This window comes from Chiloscyllium plagiosum, unplaced genomic scaffold (assembly GCF_037043375.1).
Source record: "Chiloscyllium plagiosum isolate Xiang-an unplaced genomic scaffold, Cpla_swu_hap1 HiC_scaffold_4, whole genome shotgun sequence".
NCBI classification, from domain to species: domain Eukaryota; kingdom Metazoa; phylum Chordata; class Chondrichthyes; order Orectolobiformes; family Hemiscylliidae; genus Chiloscyllium; species Chiloscyllium plagiosum.
Window position 1 is genome coordinate 97,824,137 of NW_028270142.1, and position 22,309 is coordinate 97,846,445.

General features: G+C 40.9%; 1 protein-coding gene across 3 annotated transcripts in view; it reads left to right on the forward strand.

Annotated features, from left to right (window-relative positions):
• lrrcc1 (leucine rich repeat and coiled-coil centrosomal protein 1) overlaps nucleotides 1-22,309 on the forward strand; it is a 200,518-nt gene that overhangs the window by 15,275 nt on the left and 162,934 nt on the right. For 2 of the 3 annotated variants that reach the window (XM_043688159.2, XM_087986500.1), the window contains exons 3-4: nucleotides 3,358-3,563; nucleotides 5,325-5,390. In XM_043688159.2, the coding sequence (XP_043544094.2) occupies nucleotides 3,358-3,563; nucleotides 5,325-5,390 (272 nt within the window). Of the gene's footprint in view, nucleotides 1-3,357; nucleotides 3,564-5,324; nucleotides 5,391-20,324; nucleotides 20,474-22,309 lie in introns of those variants that run through there. The other variant, XM_043688160.2, reaches the window with a different exon arrangement.

The window sequence follows — 22,309 nt, forward strand, 5'->3', positions numbered from 1 at the left end:
TGGGCAGGATCTTTGCCCACAGGCGTGCCACTTGCCCATCAAGCAAACAGGCATTCTGATTGGTGGGCAGTGATGTCATTGGTAATAGGTGACTGGCACTGTCCCTCCACTTTGCGCTTGCGCAGGGCTGTGCTGATGGAAGGCGTTGGAGGTTTATAGCCTAATGCTGAGTGTGTGTGGGTGGGGGAAGAAGAGAGGAGGAGGGTAGCTATACGGGAATTGGGAAGGCCCTGTTATGCAGCGGTTCACTCAACAATCTGTGCTTGAATTAAAGAAATGAAACTTAAACTGCACACCAGTACTATTCTAAAGAGAGCACTAATTGTAAATTTACTTACAATAATTACACCAACACTAATTAATAGAAAATTGGATTTTAAAAGAGCAACAATGTATCCTGTAAAATCCTCTAATTGAGTGGATTGAATGTTATCCTCATATATTGTTCTGGAACTGAACAAAGCAGTATAATGAAATGTCAAAAAATTAAAGATATGCTGGTATGTAGCTAATATATCTCACTTTTATTCAGATATAATGGCACAACTAAAATGATGAACTTTTTAACGATATTAAGTTTTGGATGTATAGGGAATGAAGTGCAAAAGTACTGATAGACTTAGTACCGGTCTGAATGAATGAATGAATCAATCAATCAAACCTGCTGTCGTAAACCAAGTGCGGTAAGTAAAGTTACGAATGAATGAATAGAGATATGATATCCCGATAGTAAACAAAGAGCAATGGGTAGAGTTATTGGTATGTATGAATGAATGAATGCAATTTCGTTTAAGTAGGTTAATAGGATCATTGACTTATTTTCTTTATTAAGCAGATCTGAAAAATCTATGAAATTTCAGCAAAATAAGTTAATGGGAACATGCAGTTTCCTTTGTAATAGGTTTGTAATGTGATATAGTAGAGCCGACTTGTATACAAGATGTATGGAAAATATAAGATTTTTTGGCCAAAAATATGGGCTCAACTTATACACGAGGTCAACCTATACACGAGTATGTACGGTAATGATGTTAGACTCATAGTAGATCAGTTAAATTTTGATCAAGTCCAAACATGCCAGTGTGCCATCCGAGATGAAGGTAGAGGTAGAAAATGACCCTTGAAAATGGTGTTGTTAAAACAGTTTGAGCTCCCCTTCTCCAAAAGTTAAACAATCACAGGAATGGTCTATTGGATTTTATTGACATATCAAAGGTATGTCTTGAAATTTGGCATTTTCATGTCTCCAGTTTTATTGATTAGATTGAGGCCCTGTTTAATTTCTTGTACATAGATAGGAAAAGAAAGGACATCTGACCTCTTAATTCCATTTCACTTTTGAAGTAAAGTGTACAATTTTGAATTTATACTCCGTAACTGTATACTGTGTCAATGCCACATTGTCATGTTAAATGTATCTTTCATTTGTAAAAATATTTTACCCCTATTACCTAGTTGTACAGCCCCAAATCTTTTTCCCTTTTTTACATAAATTGCGTTTTCTCTTAAACGTTCTTGGTTCCAAATAAGAGTCTTTTCAGATTTGAAATGTTGACTCTGCTTCTCTCTAGAGATGCTGCCAGACCTGCTGAGTTTCTTCTGCCATCATATTTATTTCTGCCTCTTGTACACATTCCTCAGAATGTTGTTTTTTCTACAATTGAGTCAACCTCCTATAACTCATCTGCTTTATTTCCCTTCATTGTTGTTATCCATTTTCTTTTCACACACACCCCTGCCCAAACTCACCTGTCTCTTATTATTTTTCAGCCCAGAATCTTTAATGTTGCAATATCTATTCTGCCAGCCTTTGTGATATTAATTTATTTCCAGAAGCTTTCTTTCTTGAATTCAACTCCTGACAATTTAACTGCATAAATCTTAAAGCATTGTAATCGTTCATTTTGCTTGCCCTGAAGACCAGATTTATGAAAATGACTTCCCTTTACTTGGTATTTCTTAAAAGTTGTCCTGATGACTCCAGGTCAAAGTAAATTTTTTTGAAGTGGTACTAAAGAAAGATCCTTAGGCTGAGATTTCAATTGTCTCTATTTTCCCAGTTCCCTTCCGTTCTTAGTCTACATACTCTAGCGATTCCATTACTTGCTCAATGTCTTGTGTTTTTTCTCCTTGTCATCCTTGTCATGTACTCTCTTAATAAAAGCAAATTACAGCGGATGCTGGAATCTGAAACCAAAAGAGAAAATGCTGGAAAATCTCAGCAGGTCTGGCAGCATCTGTAAGGAGAGAAAAGAGCTGACGTTTCGAGTCTAACTGATCCTTTGTCAAAGCCATCCTGGAAAAAAAGCCCTTTATCCCTGTTCTGTCAGTCAGCTAAATTTCTATGCATGCCAGTACCTTGCCCCTAACACCATGGGCTGTCATTTTATTCAGCAGTCTCCTGTGTGGCACCTTGTCAAAGGCCTTTAGAAATCCATGTAGATCACATTCACTGGTTCTCCTTTGTCTAGTATCTTTGTTACCGTCTCAAAAAATTCTATATAAATAGAACTTGTAGCTTGTAGCAATATATATCTTGCTTTTAGATTTAAAATAAACATTTGAGTGCAAAGATAAGACCACTTGCTGATTTAATTTTTTTTCTAAAAATCAATAATCACCCAAAAAATTACTTTCAAAATTGCTACAAATTTTCCAAATAAAACAGAAGATATTTTGTGAACTTCAGTGTTAATTTTACAATCTAATTGTGTTTCTTTACTTGTTTCAAAATATTTAATTGAGAGGACTAATGTCTAAAGATTTGATTTCGCAGCATGAACAGGATTTTTTTTTCCAGTTCTGTGTTTGAGATTTTTCTAAACTGAAAAATAATCAAAGATGCTTAACAGCCAAATATACAGTGAGGTACATGGGAAAATGAGGAATACTTGGACCTTTGGTAAAACTGCTGTGTGCCCCTTTTAAAGGTGGTGAGGGGCAGGGTGTTTAAATTAGGAAATAATCTTTTCAAAAGTACAAATCTTTTTATTTGCAACATTTTGTGTTTTTTATGCTTTATATAATCTGTTGTGAAGACCGACCCATTACAAAAAGACTGCTCATTTCATTTAATTTTCTTGTCAAATATATATCTATATATATTCAAGAAGTAATAATATATCCCTGTCAAAGATCATATATCCTCACTTTACAAATTAAGTTTACCTAAAATTCTGATTTTCAATATACTAACAAATTAATACGATTTTTGAAATAAATTCTGATGACTGGTGTGAATTTAACATGCTAACTTATTTTCTCTGATTCCTTGTATTGTTCGGTGTTTCCAATATTTATTATAAAACAAAGAAATCCAGAATTTATGCAAATGAATTTTCTTTTTATTTTTCCTAGCTTGCTAGAGGTACCTTTAAGCCTAACGATTCGCACACTCAATCTTCATTGTAATCAAATCACCAGAATTGAAGGTCTTGGCCAATTGCGGCAGCTGCAACACCTTGATCTCTCCTCCAATCAGATTACTCGTATTGAAGGACTGGACTGTTTGGTGGCCTTGCGTACACTAAATCTAACCTGTAATTTTATAACCAAAGTAGAAGGTTTGTGAATGACACTTGCAGTTATCATATTGTTGAGATGTGCTGATTCTGCTTTGCTTTCTTTACTTCAGGCCTTGTTTATGTTACCATTAACTGTAATGTTACCATGACAGTTTTGGGCACCTTAATTTAAAATGAACATTTAAAAAGAGGAAAGGTGGAACAGGATTTAACTAAAATATTGCAGGAATTGAAGGGTTGCATTAGGAATAGATACTTGAGAAACTGACTTCTTGTTAGACCTGAGGCAGTTGTTTATGAACCTGACAAGGTTCCCAGGTTAGAAAGGCTTATGATATTTTAAATAGTGTTAGATTTTTCCCACTAGATAATGTTTTCAGACAGCCATTGCTTGGCGCGGTATGTCAAGTAGCCATTTGCACTGGAAAACTCTGAGTATTGTATAAAAAAAAGTCTCTTTGATTCCAAATTTACCATTTTTATTCACTCTACTAATGTGCAATTATGTGTTATGGATGTATAAGTATCTTGTTGCAAAGAGGAGATTCATCTTCTTGGGAATCAACTCCCTCTTGGTCAGTTGTAACAAATACCTTTAAGTTTTTTTGCACAAAAATATATTACACCAATTAAAACATAGTAATAGACAAAATTAAGGAGCCACTTACAATGTTTTCTTGAGTGGAAGATTAATTTTATTCCTTGCTGGCCCTGAGGAAAAATAACACAAAATGTGACATCAAACACGCACCCAAATGTAACATTTAAACAGTAATGAAACAAAATATATGCAGCTTAAAAAGACCTTTTGAGTGCTTAAGTTCTTGTAGTTAAACCTGAGACCATGGCTGTTTAGCCAAAGTCTTTCCTTAGTAGTAATGAAATTTGTGGGATTCTTGAACTCCAGATGAATGAATGTTTATCCAATTTTTTTTATCAATGGTGCTGGCTTTCAAGATCTTGAGGTGATAGAGAGAATATCTTCCAATCCTTCACAAGCTCATTTTCTTTTTTTTCACTCTGCTTCTTTAACAAGAAGTAATGGAAACATTGTTGATTTGTGTATTCCCAAGTCTGACTCCATTGTCTTTCCAAGCTTGACATTTATAGGCAACCTTTTCGTGTTCAATATGTGCAACTTCTCATGCAAGGAGTTTCATGATACTTGACTCAGTTGACTAATTTCCATGTCTTCAGAAAAAATGGCAATGTCAGTTCAGACAATTTGAAGAATGCCTGCTGACACCTCAAAACACACTTTCTGTTGGCAAGCACAAAATGTGCTTGTGCAGTATTCTTGCAGTGAGATTATTCCATCCTGTTTGTTCATATTTATTGTGCTTACTTGGATGCTGTCATCTTTTTTTACAGGCAAAAGTGATGTGAATTTTTGGGAGTGTCAGGAAACAGTCTTTCATTTATTTCAAATTGGCTTCCTCAATGTGTATCAATCAGTAGTGAGGTGATCACAGCAGCCACCTTGTCATATTTCGTTTTAGAACCATGTTAGTCCATGATGTTCTCGGGTATTAAAACCAGACGATGGACATGAAAATTGACGGTCTATATTTCACCACCAATCATGACTGTAACTGTGTTGCTCCGATGGTATTTAGCTTCTGGTTTCAGAACAGTAAAATTAAACAATTATTTTGTAACTGGAATTTCCAATTTATAAAATTGCCTGTATGCAAGAGTATTGCACATGAATTTGCAATTTATGTGGATATGTTTATCATGATGTGTTTCTATATAAAAGCTGTTAACAATAACATTTGAAAAATACTGTTCTCTCTTTAGGTCTTAAAGAACTTATCAATTTAACGAGATTGAATTTATCGTACAATCATATTGCTGACTTAAGTGGTAAGTAGAACTTCTCTCGCCACTTCAAGCTAATTGTATGGTTTTGCTAAACATATATTTTATGTCTGCCAGGTATTTTATTTTAAGTTGATGTGAATTGTAGCAGTGCAGTAGTAAGGTACCTGTCTCTGAACCGGGAGGCCCAAGATCAAGTCCCACCTGTTCTAGAAGTATGTCATATCATTTTCAGAATTGGTCGATTAAAAAATATCTTACAGCAGTTTGTATTAGCACACCTTTTTCCTCACTCAGTTTTGAAACCAGTAATTTTGGTTATCCTATATATTGTCCTGCTTACCCTTTTAAAGTATTCTATTAGATCATCCTGCTTAATATATCTGCAGTCTTGACGCACCTAATAATATGTCTTCCTTCAATGCCGTCTTCATTGTTATCTGCTGGATTGGACTGCACTCCCGGGTTCCATTCATATCCGTCTTTTGTTTTTGGTTTGTTTGTTTATAGCTGGAGTATCCATTCTAGTGGCTTGTCTTAGCTCCCACACTATTACCTGTGAATTCCCCTTAACCCCTCTTTGTTTGTAAGGTACATGCTGCCCTTCAGTGATGTCATTCAGAGGCCCTAGTTCCAAAGTTATGCTGACACCTCAAAACACACTTTCAGTCGGCAAGCGCAAAATGTGCTTGCGCAGTATTCTTGCAGTGAGATTATTCCATCCTGTTTGTTCATATTTATTGTGCTTGCTTGGATTTTTTTTTTACTGGCAACTCTACCTGAACCTCACTTCCTCAGCTACTGCTAAATCTTCAGGCTGCTTATATGGTACCTAGTACTGGATTCTTTGTTCACTCTCTACACTAAAATCTGTTCTTTAAAGACCTGAAATGATTCCTTCACTCTAGCAATGAGTCTAAACTAAACTGTTTACAACTTTGTTGCCAGGTTTGGACCCAGTATAAGCTTCAACAATATACCTGTGCCATCACGAAGACCATGTATCTCAACTTGTGTAACACCGTCCAACTTCATTCCTATTGCTGCTCATCTGTTGCTGAACTGCTTCTTTATGCCTTGGTTGCCTCTAAACATGACTTTTAGACACACTCTTGGCTGTTCTCTCACATTCAACTCTTGTAGACTTGAAGTCATCTGACACTCTGCTATCTGTCTCTGAGCCTACACTAAATCCAGTTCACTAAACGTTGCTCCGCTCACTGCCCTGCACTTGTTCCTGGTCAAATAATGCTTGCCTTGATTTTAAAGTTCTCGTCATTTATTTCCCACTAAGATCCCCCCCTCTCTACTGATGATCGAGATTACAGAAGCAAAGTGTTGATAATAGGGCTGGTAACACCATTGAATGTCAAAAGGTGGTGGTTAGATTGTTTCTTATTGGTGATGATCACAGTCTGGCATTCGTGTGGTGCAAATATTACTTGCTACTTGTCGGCCCAAGCCTGGATATTGTCCAGATCCTGTTGCATTTGAACACAGACTCTTCGGTGTTAGAGGAGGCATGAATGGTGCTGAACATTGTGCAATCTTCAGCAGTGATTTTTATGATTGAGAGAAGGTCATTGATAAAGCTGCTGAAAATGGCTGGTCTTAGGCCACTATCCTGAAGAACTCCTGCAGAGATGTCTTGCAGCTGAGATGATTGACCTCTAATGAGCACAGCAATCTTCCTATGTGCCAGTTACAACTCTAACCAGCAGAGAGTTTTCCCCTGATACATTGATTCCAGTTTTACTTGGGCTCCTAGATCCAAACTTGGTCGAATGCAGCCTTGAAGTCAAAGGCTGTTACTCTGGAATTCAGCACTTTTGTCCATGTAGTGAGGTCAACAGCTGAGTTACTCGGGCGGAGCCCAAACTGGACATCTGTGAGCAGGTTATTGCTGAGCAGTGCTGCTTGATAGCACATCTGATGACACCTTCTATCAATTTACTGATGATCGAAAGTAGACTGATGTGGCAGTAGTTGACTGGGTTCGATTTTTGTCCTTTTTATTTACAGGACATGCCTCAGAAACTTTCAAAATTGACAGATGCCATTTTGTAACTCTGCTGGAAGAGCTTGGCTAGTAGCACAAGTCTTCTGTACTCGGGTAACATGGCTCAGTGGTTAGCACTGCTGCCTTACAGTGTCAGGGATTCTGGTTCATTTACATCTCCAGTAACTGTCTGTGAAGTTTACACATTCTGCCCATGTCTCTGTGAGTTTCCTCTGGGTGGTCCAGTTTCCTCCCACAGTTGAAAGATCTGCAGGTGAGCTGAGTTGGCCATGCTAAATTGCCCTTAGTGTGCAGGCTAGGTGGATTAGCCACGGCAAATGCAGGTTTACACAGATAGGGCCGGGGGGTGATTCTGGCTGGGATGCTCTTCAGAGCGTTGGTGTGAACTTAATGGGTCGAATGGCCTGCTTCCACACTGCAGGGATTCTTAAAACTGTGTAATGTTATCAATGCCCATAGCCTTTGCCGTATCTATTACCTTAAACTGTTTCTTGAAAGCTGTTTCTAGAGTGAATCAAACTGGCTGTAGACTGATTTCTTTGATGTTGGTGTACATTGGAAGAGGCTGAGGCTGATCATCTACTGAAGATTGCTGCAAATACTTCAGCCTTATCTTTTGCACTATTGTGTTGGGTTCTTCCATCATTGAGGTTGGCGTTATTTGTGGAGCTGCCTCTTCCACAATGAGTTGCTTAATTGCTCACTAACATTCGTGACTGTATGTGGCAGGACTGCAGGGCTTAAATCTGATCTGTTTAGTTGTGGGCTTGCTTACCTCTGTCTGTCACTTGCTGCATGCGCTGTTTGGTACCTTCACCAGGTTGACAGCTCAGTTTTAAAGATGCCTGGTACTGCTCCTGACATGCCCGCCTGCATGCTCCATTGAACCAGGATAGATTCCTTGTCTTAATGGTAATGGTATAGTGTGGCGATATGCCAAGCCCTGTGATTGCAGATTGAGCTGGAGTTAAAATTCTGCTGTTGTTGATGGCCCACAAGGATTGCCAACCTAGACCTGTTCAACATCTGTCCCATTTAGCACAGTGATTGTGCCACCCAACACAATGGAGCATATTCTCACTGTGAAGGTGAGACTTCATCTCCATAAGGACTGCGCAGTGGTCACTTTTACTGTTACTCTTATGCCAGCAGATTGGCAGAGATGACAGGTCAAGTATATTTTTCCCTCTTGGTTCCTTCACCATCTGCCATAGACTCAGTCTAGCTGTTATGTCCTTTAGGACCTGACTAGCTCTATTGATAGTCCTGCTGCTGATCCACTGTTGGTGATGGACATTGAAATTCCTCACTCGGAATACACTTTGCATCCTGGTGGAGAAGTAGTGTCCTCTGAGCCTGGTCTTGTTTCTAGTTGTGCATCTGGCGTCACACATAGGTCAGACCAAGTTAGATCTGTTAGGTTTTTCAATAATTAATAACAGCTGTCATAGTCATCCATTGCTAAGAGTAGCTTTTTTTAATTCCAGATTTTGATTGAATGTAAATTCCAACATTTGCCAAAGTGGGATGTGAACCAATGACCTGAGGGTGTGACTCTGGATTTTTAGTGATGTGACATTACTATTAAACCATCATCTCCCATATTTACTTTGAAACAGATGAACCATGTGCAGCCAAAGACACTGCTCAGGACTGTTCACCTATGGCTCTCTGAATGCTTCATTTAGCATCTGCCCAGTTGCTCAATCCTGATTTGATGTAAAATAATACTGCATGGAATTTTGAGAGCAGAGCAAAGGAAATCACCCCAAATTGGGAATTCAGATTGACAGCCTAGGTTGTTTTGCACTGCACTTTTCTTGCATTCAAATAATTCCATGGCTATACCAGTATGTTGTAACAAATATTTCAAAATAAATAGCAAGTTAATTGCAGTGAGACAAAATGATGACCACATTCTGTCGGAAATTGAGACTTATAGCAACAGAAGGAGCATTCTGTCAACTAGCTAAAATGAATAGTTTAAATAGATTGCATACAGTAGTGATTTCTACATACTCTTTCAACAGTAACAGTGCTATTCTTTCGCCATTGGATGCTTATAACCCACACTCATACTAATAGGCCAATTGTAAGGTGGCTTCATACAGAACTTGTAGCTTTGTGTTTTCTGGCTTTAAAGATTATGAAATATCAACTTGAACATCTGGAGCTTTTGGTGCATGGCTAATTTATTTTGCCCATAAACTTGAGATGTTATTGTTTTCTAGTTTTTTTGTGTCAGTTAAAACAATGCCATAATGTGGTGAAAATTAGTGGGAAGCCAGAGATTTGAGAAGCCTTGAAAAACTAGCAGGGGATAACTAAAAAAAAAAGCAGTAAGGGGGGGAGAAGATGAAATCTGAGAGTGAGCTAACTGATAATATAAAACAAGATTGCAAGAGTTTTTTTTTAGCAATCTCAAAAATGGGAGAGAGGCAAGAGTGGACACCGGACCACTGGAAAATGAGCCTGGAGAAGTAGTAACAGGGACCAAAGAAATGGTGGAGGAAATTAATAAATATTCTGCATCAGTTTTCAGAGTGGAACACGCCAGCATACTAGAACTTGCGAGAGTTAGGCGTTGGAGATGAGTGTAGTGGCCATCACTAAGGAGAAGTTGCTGGGGTAACTGAAAGGTCTGAAGGTGCATTCATAAGCTGGACCAGAAGGACTATCCTAGACTTCTGAAAGACAAGGCCACGGCGGTGAGGTGCTGGAATACAGGAGGTTGGCTAACATAGTGCCACTGCTTAAGAAGAGTGGTAAGGACAAGTCAGGGAACTACAGACCGGTGACCCTGACGTCAGTAGCGGGCAAGTTGTTGGAGGGAATCCTGAGGGACAGGATGTACATGTATTTGGAAAGGCAAGGACTGATTAGGGATAGTCAACGTGGCTTTATGTATGGGAAATCAAATCTCACAAACTTGATTGAGTGGTTTTGAAGAAGTAACAAAGAGGATTGATGAGGGCAGAGCGGTTGATGTGATCTATATGGACTTCAGTAAGGCGTTCGACAAGGTTCCCCATGGGAGACTGATTAGCATGGTTAGATCACACGGAATACAGGGAGAACTAGCCATTTGGATACAGAACTGGCTCAAAGGTAGAAGACAGAGGGTGATGGTGGAGGGTTGTTTTTCAGACTGGAGGCCTGTGACCAGTGGAGTGCTACAAGGATCAGTGCTAAATCCTCTGTTTTGTCATTTGTATAAATGATTTGGATGCGAGCATAAGAGGTACAGTTAGTAAGTTTGCAGATGACAACAAAATTGGAGGTGTAGAGGACACCGTAGAAGGTTACCTCAGATTACAACAGGATCTTGACCAGATGGGCCAATGGGCTGAGAAGTAGCAAATGGAGTTTAATTCAGAAAAATGCGAGGTGTTGCATTTTGGGAAAGCAAATCTTAGCAGGACGTATACACTTAATGGTAAGGTCTTAGGGAGTGTTGCTGAACAAAGAGATCTTGGAGTGCAGGTTCATAGCTCCTTGAAAGTGCAGTCGCATAAAACTGTCGCAAGGACTGCATAAAACACTATATAGGACAAACAGGAAGACAGCTAATGATCCGCATCCATGAACATCAACTAGCCACGAAACGCCACGACCAGCTATCCTTAGTAGCCACACACGCAGACAACAAGCAACATGAATTCGACTGGGACAACACTACCATTATAGGGCAAGCCAAACAAAGAACAGCCAGGGAATTTCTAGAAGCATGGCACCCATCCACAAACTCCATCAACAAATACATCGACCTGGACCCAATATACCGGCCTCTACAGCGGACAGCTGAAACTGACAACCGGAAGCGGCAGGGACAGGCCACTATAAATGCCGGAGGAAACACCACAGAAGCGCTTCACAGGAGGCTCCCAAGCACTGAGGATGTCACCTAGACAGGGGACGAAATGTTTGCAACAAAAATTTCCAGCTTGGCGAACAGAACCACAACAACGAGCACCCGAGCTACAAATCTTCACCCAAACTTAGTAACACCTCTGTTTAAGAAGAGAGGAAGGCAGAAGATAGGAAACTGTAGGCTGATTAGCCTAACCGCATTTGTTGGTAAGATTTTAGACTTGGAAGTGCAAGGTAAAATAGGGCTGAGTCTGCACAAGGGGAGGTCATGCCTGTCAAATCTGTTACAATTCTTTGAGGAAGTAACGAGCAAGGTTAGGCAAAGGATTCTCCTGTTCCCTGGATGCTGCCTGACCTGCTGCGCTTTTCCAGCAACACATTTTCAGCTCTGATCTCCGGCATCTGCAGACCTCACTTTCTCCTCCTAGGCAAAGGAGAGCCAGAGGACATGATCTGTTTGGATTTCCAAAAGATCTTTGAGAAGGTGCCATGCAGGAGGCTGCTGAATAAGGTAAGAACCCAATGGTGGTAGGGGCAAGATACTGGCATGGATAGAGGAGTGGCTGACCAGCAGAAGGCAAAGATTCAGGATAAAGGGGTCTTTTTGAGGAGGGCAACCAGTAATCAGTGGAGTTCTGCAAAGGTCCATTTTGGGACCAAAATTATTCATGTTACACATAAGAATCTGGACAAAGGAAGTGAAGGCATTGTTGCTCAGTTTGCAGATAACGCAAAAATAGGTGGAGGAACAGCTAGTGTTGAGGAAGCAGAGAGGCTGCAGAAAAATTTGGACAGACTAGGAGAGTGGGCAATTAAGTGGCAGATGGAATATAGGAAACTGTGAGGTTATGCACTTGAGTAGGAAGAAAAGAGGCACAGACTGTTTTCTATATGGGGAAGGTCTTTGGAAACCTGAAGCACAAAGGCACTTGGGAGTCCTAGTTCAGGGTCTCAAGGTTAATATGCCGATCCAGTTAGCAGTTAGGAAGGCAAATGCAACATTAGCATTTGCTTAAGAAGGCTAGAATACAACAGGCAAATGCAATGTTAGCATTCATTTCAAGAGGGCAGGCATACAACAGAAATATATTGCTGAGGCTGTGTCAGATTCTGTTCCGACCCCACTTGGAATATGATGAAGAGAAGGGCCACAGCACAATAATGGTAAAAGGGTTTTAGGGAGTAAACTATTAATTTAAAGAAAATGATTAAATAAACTGTGTTCATGATTAGTTTTGATACCTGCGTAATTGTATCTGACTGAACTGCAAAAAGTTGGAAATCAATGGAGAATATACTAAGCTGGATGCAAGGAGGAAAAGCTAGTCCAGGACAATCAGGAGAATGTTTGGGCATGGGGGGCAGTCAGTAGCAGAGAATACAGCAGACAAAAATCAAATGCAATTGTTGCCATCAAACCTGCTGAAAAAGATGACGTTGTATTTAATGAAAGAACCCAGTGGAAGCTGTGTGCTAATTCTGACATCTGCTCCTCGACCGGGGCCTCCTGACAAAGCATCAAGCTATCATTTTCCAATATGGTCCCATCTCCTCACAAGATCTTCTCCTTACAGCCTCCCACCTCATTGTTCCCCACTGCAAACCTCTCACTTGTATCTCTTTCCCAAGATACATAAATAGAACTACCTTAGGAGACCAATCATTTCAACCTGTTCATGCCCCAGAGATGATTTATTTTCTCTGATTTGACTTAAAGTTTTGTTTGCCATGTTGAAAAGCTTTCCACCTACATTCCAAACTCTAGTAATTCCACATATCACTTTAACAGTTTCTGGACCCAACCTGTTTCCTTTTCACCGTGGATGACAAATCAATTAATACCACCATTCCGTTGCAGAGCAGTCAGTAGGTTCTTCACAATTTGCTTGAATGGACATCTAACTAGTTTTCAATCACCACTGTTTTCCTCCATTTAGTTAAATTTGTTCTCACATTAAGCAACTTCTCTTTTGATACCATTTTATTCCTCCAGATAAAAGTTATTATTATCAAATGCATATGGTCCCGAGCTATGCCTGTCTTTCCATGGGATAGATGGAAAATTCTTGTGCTTTAGTGTTACTCTGATACTCTCTCTCACCACTTTTTCTGGTACAGTTTCCTGCTTCAACCTGAACTTGAAAATTTCATTAACTTTGTTTCCAAGTTCTCACACCTTTCCATTCCCCATCTTTGGTTCTCTCTTCCTTTCTTTGATTTCTCTGTCTCCATATTGACCAATATTCACCATAAGTACACTGTATCACACTGCTACCCTGACTGTACTTTTTCACACAGCACTTCCTGTAACTATTCCATTTTCTTCGCTTGTATCCTGATTGAGAACATCCTCTGCTGTGTCCATGCTATATCATGCACTTTTGCTTTCATTCCCTTCCCCTGCCTAATCTTCCATGCAGTGCATCTTCCACTGAGCATTCCAAAGGGGCTATTTCCTGTGCATTACCCTGTTTCACTCAGTTATGATGGCACCCTCCCTCCTTTCCATGGCACCTTTACTCTATACAAATGCAAACTATCTGCCAGTTTACCTCCCATCTGTTCACTGACCAAGGCCCCAAGCATTGCTTTAAAGCAAAAAAGAAATTTACTTCTATTTCTTCTTTCAGATACTTGTGCCTTGTGTACTGATTAACATCTCGTCTCATTTACAGAAGTGAGGTGAAAAAGAAAGATGAAAAGAAAAGGTATCTCCATTGGTCAAGAAATATAAATTCTGAGCTTCCATTTGCCTATCCTTTTTAATTCTCCCCTTTACTCCACCTCTACACACTGAGTCATCAGTCACTTTAAGGAGCAGCATTTCATTTCTCAACAGGCGATTTATCACCTTCCAGACTTGCTTATATTCAACAGTCTCACATCATAATCTGTGGCACCACTTTTTTTTCTGCTTGTGTCTTTTTTTTCTGTGTAATTACATCCCTTCTAGATGCATCCCAAGTGTCAGTTAGCTCATTTAGCTGGATGGCTCAATCGATGCAGAATAATGCCAGCAATGTGGATTCATGTGCTATCCCAACTGAGGTGGTCCTTGGGGCTTGCCTCATCACATTTCCCTAGAATGATATTAAACATACATCATGATCTGCAATCCTTAAACAAATGAGGACATTGCATGGAATTGGGAAATTTGACCTATTTCTCTCTGCCTTGCATAATCATATCTTTTGTTCTTTCATTTGTTCTGCCTCCACCCAGTCACAAGCATGCGTGTTCTCTCTCTCTCTCTCTCTCTCCTTTCCCTGCCTTTGCAATTTGTTTAAACCTACATCTCTGACATTTTCCAATTCCAAATGATGTCAACCTTAAATGTTTCTCCCTTCACATTTCCTGCCAGAGCTGCTGAGCATTTTCTGTCTTTCACTTTAGACCTTTGTCTTTTTGATTTCGGAGATGTACTGATTGGGAGTGAATTAGTATAGTGAATCATTACTGTTAAACATGACACCAATATGCATTTTAATAAAAAGAATTCTGCAACTGACTACATTAATTAGCTACAAAGTGAACTGAATATGTGTTGTTGTCTCATTCAATTACCCATCCTGAAGGGATTGAATCCTTGTTGGTGTTTCAGAGCTATTAATCACCTTGTATGTAGATCTGCATTCCACGATAGTGACTGTAGGCATGCTATTAGGTGAGAGAATTTGCAATGATCATAGTAGAGCCTGTTTACGATATCACTTGAACTTCCAACTTGAGTGGCCAGATAGGAAGCTAGATGATGAGGAGTGGAAACCCTGCCTAATACTTGGCTCAATAATTAGGATTTAATTAAGCCAAATGTAGTGATTCCCCAGGCATCCTAACTGAGATGAGCATTTGAATAGCTTGCTACTCGAATAAACTTCCTGCGACTTGATGGTAATATATCTACTTCGTACTTTGACTGTGAATTTAATGAATATGAATGTTTTACACTGGCTGTTCATTGGGATTTTATATTTACACAAATTAGCATATTTCCAATTAATTCAAATTTCATGCAATAAATGAATTAAGCAAAATTCTTCCTAGGCTTCCCAAATGAGGCCACTGAATATATTTGCTATCACAAATTTCTACAAAATTGGCCCAACTTGTACATAATAATGTAGGGCTTAACTTACCCATTGTGTAATATCACAGTTTGAAAGGGCAGTGACAGTAGAGAGAGAGAGAGGGGAGAGCCCTCTTTCTGTCAAGGCAGGCTTTGCTGGGTTTTGGGGAAAGAGGAGGGCAGGGGGTTATGGAGGAGGCTATAAGAGGATGAGGGGAGACTTGGGGGATTGGGTGGGAGATGAGGAGTCAGTGGAGGACACAAGGGGCCAAAGGCAGTGCAACAAGTGTAGGAGAGAGGAGATTGCTAGGGCAGGGAAGGGTGATGGAAGCTGCAAGGTAGGGTGGGCAAGAGAGGAAGCCTAGAAGGGAAGCGAGAAGGAGGCTGACTTCATGCAACTGTGCCTTGGGCTGAGTGAAACCATTCATATTGTGCTGCTCCTCAATCACAGGCTTTTTCCACTCATTTCCTTTTAATTAGTTGAGCCTTTTGGCAACACAGGCAGGAGAGAAGTGACCTTTAATTGGAGGAGGAACTACTTATAAGTAAATGTGAAGATCTTGTACTTGGAACAACAGCTTAGCAGGTCACACAGGACCTGTCAGTGGGTCACATTATTGGATCTTCAAAATGGTTTGAAGGTTTCTCTAAGTGAAGAAAACCCATTTCATAAATTACTGAAGGCATTTAAGAACTTTTTAGGTGTAAATATGCCATTTATTGAAGCACTGTCTTTGTCAATAATTCCCTGAAATTCTCACTCCTAATTCTTGTGGAAAGATTTATCTTCACTTTGCTTCCCTAATTCCTGTTTCTAATGTTCTAAATCTACCCCACTAACACTCGTCACCCATAAAACATTCTCTCACCACCTTCTTACAAATCTATCATCACAACCATCGGGCGGCACTGTAGCACAGTGGTTAGCACTGCTGCTTCACAGCGCCAGAGACCCGGGTTCAATTCCCGCCTCAGGCGACTCTCTGTGTGGAGTTTGCACATTCTCCCCGTGTCTGCGTGTGTTTCCTCCGGGTGCTCCGGTTTCCTCCCACAATCCAAAAATGTGCAGGGGTTAGGTGAATTGGCCATGCTAAATTGCCCGTAGTGTTGGGTGAAGGGGTAAATGTAGGAGAATGGGTCTGGGTGGGTTACGCTTCGGCGGGTCGGTGTGGACTTGTTGGGCCGAAGGGCCTGTTTCCACACTGTAAGTAATCTAATCTAATCTAAAAAAAAACAACCTGTTCTTGTATCTTCGAGTCATAGCATTTTGCAGCATGGAAACAGATCCTTTGCTCCAAATAGTCCACGCTGACCATATTCCCATATTAAACAAGTCCCACCTGCCTGCAAATGGCCCATATTCCTCCAAACCTTTCTTATTCATATACTTATTCAAACGTCTTTTAAATGTTGAAACTGAACCTGCATTCACCACTTCCTCTGGCAGTTCATTCCACGCATGAACCACTCTGTGTAAAAAAAAAAAATTGCCCCTAGTGTCCTTTTTTTAATGGAAATATTTATTGAAAAGATTTTCCACTCTTACAAAAAAACCAAAGAAAGTTATAAAAGTACAGAAAAGTAGAAATAATATCATGTTATTATATTATGTTACAGTACGTTGACAATAAACTATTCTTCAAGATACAGTCGGCTTCTATTTACTTAACCCAAGTTAGCATAAACTCAAATAAAATAACATTAAATTAAACTGCAGTCCACCAAAAGGAGGAAAACCAAATCCTCCCTAATTTCCATTCCCAGGATCCTCTCCAGCTCATTCACCATGGCCCCCCAATATCCGTGGATCTTGAAACATGGACCAAAAGCAATGTGTAAGGATGCCAATACTGTTTTTACATTTGGGACATTTCAGGGAAGATCCTTTCTTAAGCTTTGCTAACCTCTCTGGCACCACGTAGGCCTCGTGGAGGATCTTCACTTGCATATTGTGCCTTGTTGCACATTGAAATTTTCTTTACATTCCCCCATATATCCTCCCATGTGTCTGATGAGATTTCTTCCCCTAACTCCTAACTCCAAATCTCATGGAGTTTCTCCATATCCCCAAAGGCATTCCCTCTCTGCAGGTGATGTATGGTACTAACTGAGAGAGCGCCCCCACATCAGAGCACTCTTTGTTCTATATCCAACTTGCAGGGCTGGGCCAAGAGCGTGGTCTTCTTCTGAATGTAATCCCTAACTTGGAAATATCGGAAAAGGTCCCTATTAGGGATTCCGTATTTCTGACCTAATTGGCTAAAAGATATCAAGACTTCTCCCTCAAATAAATCTCCCAGACAGGAGATTCCTTTACCCTCCCATGCTCTGAAGCCGGAGTCCATTGATCCCAGTCTAAATTCTGGCGCTCCCACTAACTGAACGGTGAAGTCTTAAGCAAATTGCCGTTATTCTGCTACATTATCCTCCATGCTTTCACCGTATTTATGATAATCAGAATCTCAGTGCTCAACTGCAGATCTCATATTAGTCTCCCTAAGACAGGTTGGAGGGCACTCTTGGCTATACGAATGATTAGGAGAAAGTGAGGACTGCAGATGCTGGAGATCAGAGCTGAAAATATGTTGCTGGAAAAGCGCAGCAGGTCAGGCAGCATCCAAGGAGCAGGAGAATCGACGTTTCGGGCAAGAGCCCTTCGTAAACGAATGACTATACATCTCCAGCAGTGGTTCAGCTAACAAGTGCATGAACTCCTGATAAAATTCATTCCGGCATCTGTCTTGACCGGGTGCCTTACCACTTCGGAGATGCCTTATCGCCTCCTGCACCTCCTGTACTGTCATAGCTTCATTTAAAAGGGAGGTCTGATCAGCATCTATACTAGGGAGGGCCAAGTTTTCAAAAAAGGATTCCATTCTTACTTCTCCATCCCCACAGCCCTCCGACCGGTATAACTCTGCATAGAACTCCCGGAATCTGGCATTGATCTTCCTTAGTTCACGGGTGACATTGCCAGTTCTTTCCTTGATAGACACAAGGGACTGTGGAACACTTTCCTTCTTAGCCAGGTATCTACCTGGCTTATCCCCATATTCAAACAGCCTTTGCTTTGCAAAGGAGACCCCCTCTCTTCGCCACTTGTGTGAGCACTGAGTCCAGAGCAGCAGGGAAAGCCATAACCCATTGCAATTTGACCACAGATGATCTGGTATGATATGCAAATTCGGCTGCTTTCAGCTAGGCCTCAAGCATCCACTGCTGCTCTCTTCTCTGTCTCCTTTTCGTTGTCGAGTATGAAATAATCTTATCCCTTAAGAATGCTTTGGTGGTCTCCCAGAGCATTGATGGATTACTGGCTGTACCCCAATTGATGTCCTAAAAAGCCCTGAACTCCCTTTTGATATACTGTACAAAGTTGTCAGCCTTCAACAGAAACTGAGCCATACACTAGTGCTGCGTGCCTACTCCACTACCTTTAGTCTTAACATCTAAATATACGCCGCATGGTCCGAAATAGTTATGCTCCCAATCCTGCAGGCCGACACCAAGTCCAAACAAACCGATGGAACAAAGAACATATTAATTCTTGTGTGGCACTTGTGCAGGTTGGAGTAAAAGGTAAAGTTTCCCACATTCGGGTGGAGGCACCTCCACACATCCACTAGTTCCAACTCCTCACACAAGTCCACTCACTGTCTGGACTGCTGAGATGTACCCGACAGCCCTGTTGGCATCCTGTCTACCCCAGGGTCCATGAGACAATTAAAGTCTCCTATAATCATATGGCGCACCCCAAGAACCATTAATTTAGAGACTGCATCAACTAAAACTTTGAGAGGATGCACCAGGGGACAGTAAACTTTCAGGATCCCATACTCTTCTCCATGTATCAGGCCTTGAGAATGACGAACCATCCATATGCATCCTTGCTTTGATCTGTCATCTCAAATGGGAGGTTCATTCTTACCAGTATTGCCACTCCTCTGCTTTTGGAGTTAAAGGAGGAGAAGAATACCCTCTCATATTCCCCCTGCTGTAACTTCAGATGTTCCCCATCAGTCAAATGTGTCTCTTGCAAAGCACGATGTCAACCCTTTCCTTCCTAACGTTTTAGAGCACCTTTTTCCTTAATGGTGTAGTGGCTCCCCTTTATATTCCAGGTGCACCACCTGAACAGATTGCTAGCCATGACTGCACACTGCAGCCAGTGGTACCTGGAGAGGAAGAATCCCATTCAATGTGCGAAGATTGGAGACAAAACAGACTTTATCAAATCTAAAGACGATTCCTACAAACACTAACAAAATTACTAAAACTAAAAAACTAACCTCTACTCCTAACTTAAACAAACAAACACAAAAACACAAATCTCCAGAGATCTTCCCTCTTGTCCATCGGGAGCATTCACTCCCAACCTCATAACCATCCTAGCATCTTCCAGTTAAGGCCACACCCAAAGCCCCAGTAATGGGAAAAAAACATGTTATTTAAACTCCTAAAAGTTAGCAGTAAATGCCCATCCCTTCCCCTCCGCATCTCAACCCCACACATCTTTACACCAAAGGAGTAACCACCCTTCACCCAGCAAAACTGAACAATAGAATAACTAATAACCACCAAATAAATTTAATGTAAAACATACCGGATTTTACACCAATGCAATACCAAGCCTATAAGGCCTAAGACCCCAAAAGGGAAAAGAACAAAGAGAGGGAAGATAAAAAGTATTATATTATGCCATTTTCTGCACGCATCTTTTCCTCCTTCCTCCTCCACCAAAGTCTGTCATTTCAACGTGTTCAAAAATTCTTCTTTTTCCACAGAGTTGAAGTTGTAGATAGATCCCCCATAATTGAATTGAAGCAAGGCCGAGTTCCTCAGAGAATATCGAATGTTTAAAAGTTTTAATTTTTTCTTTACATCATCAAAGGTCTTCCTTTTCTTAATTATGGCCCCAGAAAAGTCATGAAAAAACATTATCCTTGAAACTTTATAAGCCAAAGTCTGTGGATCTCTTCCCAGTTTTCTGGCTATTTCTATTATTAATTGCTGTTCCTTATAGTGCTGGAGTTGCACTAGGACCAGGTGGGGGCGCATCGCGATCTGGTGGGCCCGCTTCACACTCACCCAGCCTGACTCGATCTCAAGTCACAGAATCTCTGAAAGTCACCTCGAGAAAATCAGCAAGGATTTCACTTTCTTCACGCTCTGGTAAGCCCACGATCTGTAGACTTTTTTTTTCTCCGACCTCAATTTTTGAAGTCGTTTACTTTTTCCCGCAGGGGCTCAAACCTGGCCTTCCAAGTTTTGGACCCGACCGCAGTCCTCTGTTTAACCGTTTCTATGTGCTGATCAAAAGCCCAGATCTCCTGCTCATGCTTTCTCAGCATGGCAGTAATTGGTTCCAGTGCTCCCTTGGTTTTTTTCAGAGTTTTGCGAACTCCATGAGTAAATGCTGTTGCTCCACTGAATTTAACGGCATCGCCACAGAAGTCGAGGTAACAGCTACGGGTATGTCCGACGTAGTAGGGGAGTGCCCTGCCTGCTGCGCTCCCTTTGGTCTTTTTCCCTTGCAAGTCTTCATTTCAGTTCTAGGTCTGTCAAATCTTAATTTAAAAGTGTCTAGATCTTAATTTAAAAAGTGCCCAGGTATTCTACCTACTTTACATGACAAATTTTCCTCTGGGTGGCTGACGGGGTTGGGGGGCGGGGGGAAACGTAGGAAGGAGCCTACCTTACCTGGGATATGGCACAGAGCCCAACACAGCAGACAGTTCAGACCGCCGCCATCTTGAATTAGCCTCCTGTCCTTTTTTAAATCTTTAACTTCTCACCTTAAAGAATATGCCCCCGGGTTTGAACTCCCCACCTTAGCAGAAAGACCTTTACTTTCACCTTATCTATGCCCCTTAATTTTATAAGCCTCTAGAAGTTCACTTCTCAACCTCCTATGCTGCAATGAAAAAAAGGTCCCAGCATATTTTTATAGCTCAAAACGTCCATTCCTGGAAACACTTAATGGTAAGGTCCTAAGGAGTGTTGCTGAACAATGAGACCTTGGAGTGCAGGTTCACAGCTCCTTGAAAGTGGAGGTGCAGGTAGATAGGATAGTGAAGAAGCCGTTTAGTATGCTTTCCTTTATTGGTCAGAGTATTGAGTACAGGAGTTGAGAGGTCATGTTGCAGCTGTACATGACATTGGTTAGGCCACAGTTGGAATATTGCGTGCAATTCTAGTCTCCTTCCTATCGGAAAGATGTTGTGAAACTTGAAAGGGTTCAGAAAAGATTTACAAGGATGTTGCCAGGGTTGGAGGATTTGAGCTATAGGGAGAGGCTAAACAGGCTGGGGCTGTTTTTTCTGGAGCTTTGGAGGCTTAGGGGCGACCTTTATAGAGGTTTATAAAATCATGGGTCGGGTGAATAAAAAAGGTCTTTTCCCTGGGATAAGGGAGTTCAGAACTAGAGGGCATTGACTTAGGGTGAGAGGGGAAAGATATAAAAGAGACCTAAGGGGCAACGTTTTCACACAGAGAGTGGTATGTGTATGGAATGAGCTGCCAGAGGAAGTGGTAGAGGCTGGTACAATTGCAACATTTAAGAGGCATTTGGATGGGTAGATGAATAAGAAGGGTATGTAGGGATATGGGCCGGGTGCTGGCAGGTGGGACGAGATTGGGTAGGGATATCTGGTCGGCATGGACGGGTTGGGCCGAAGGGTCTGTTTCCATGCTGTACATCTCTATGACCCTGGTAAATCTTTGCTGAACTGTCTTCAGCTTAATAATATCCTTCGTGTAACAGGATGACCAGAACTGGACACAGTAGTCCAGAAGAGGCTTCATCCTTGTCCTGGACAGCCTCAATATAATGTCCCAACACCTGTCCTCAAAAAGTCTGAACACCTTCTTAACCACCCTGTCTATTTATGATGCAATTTTCAAAGAATTATCTACCTGAACCCTAAGGTCTCTCTATTCTACGATACTACCCAGGGCCCTACCATTAATTGTAAAAGTCCTGCCCTTGTTTGTTTTACCAGAATGCAA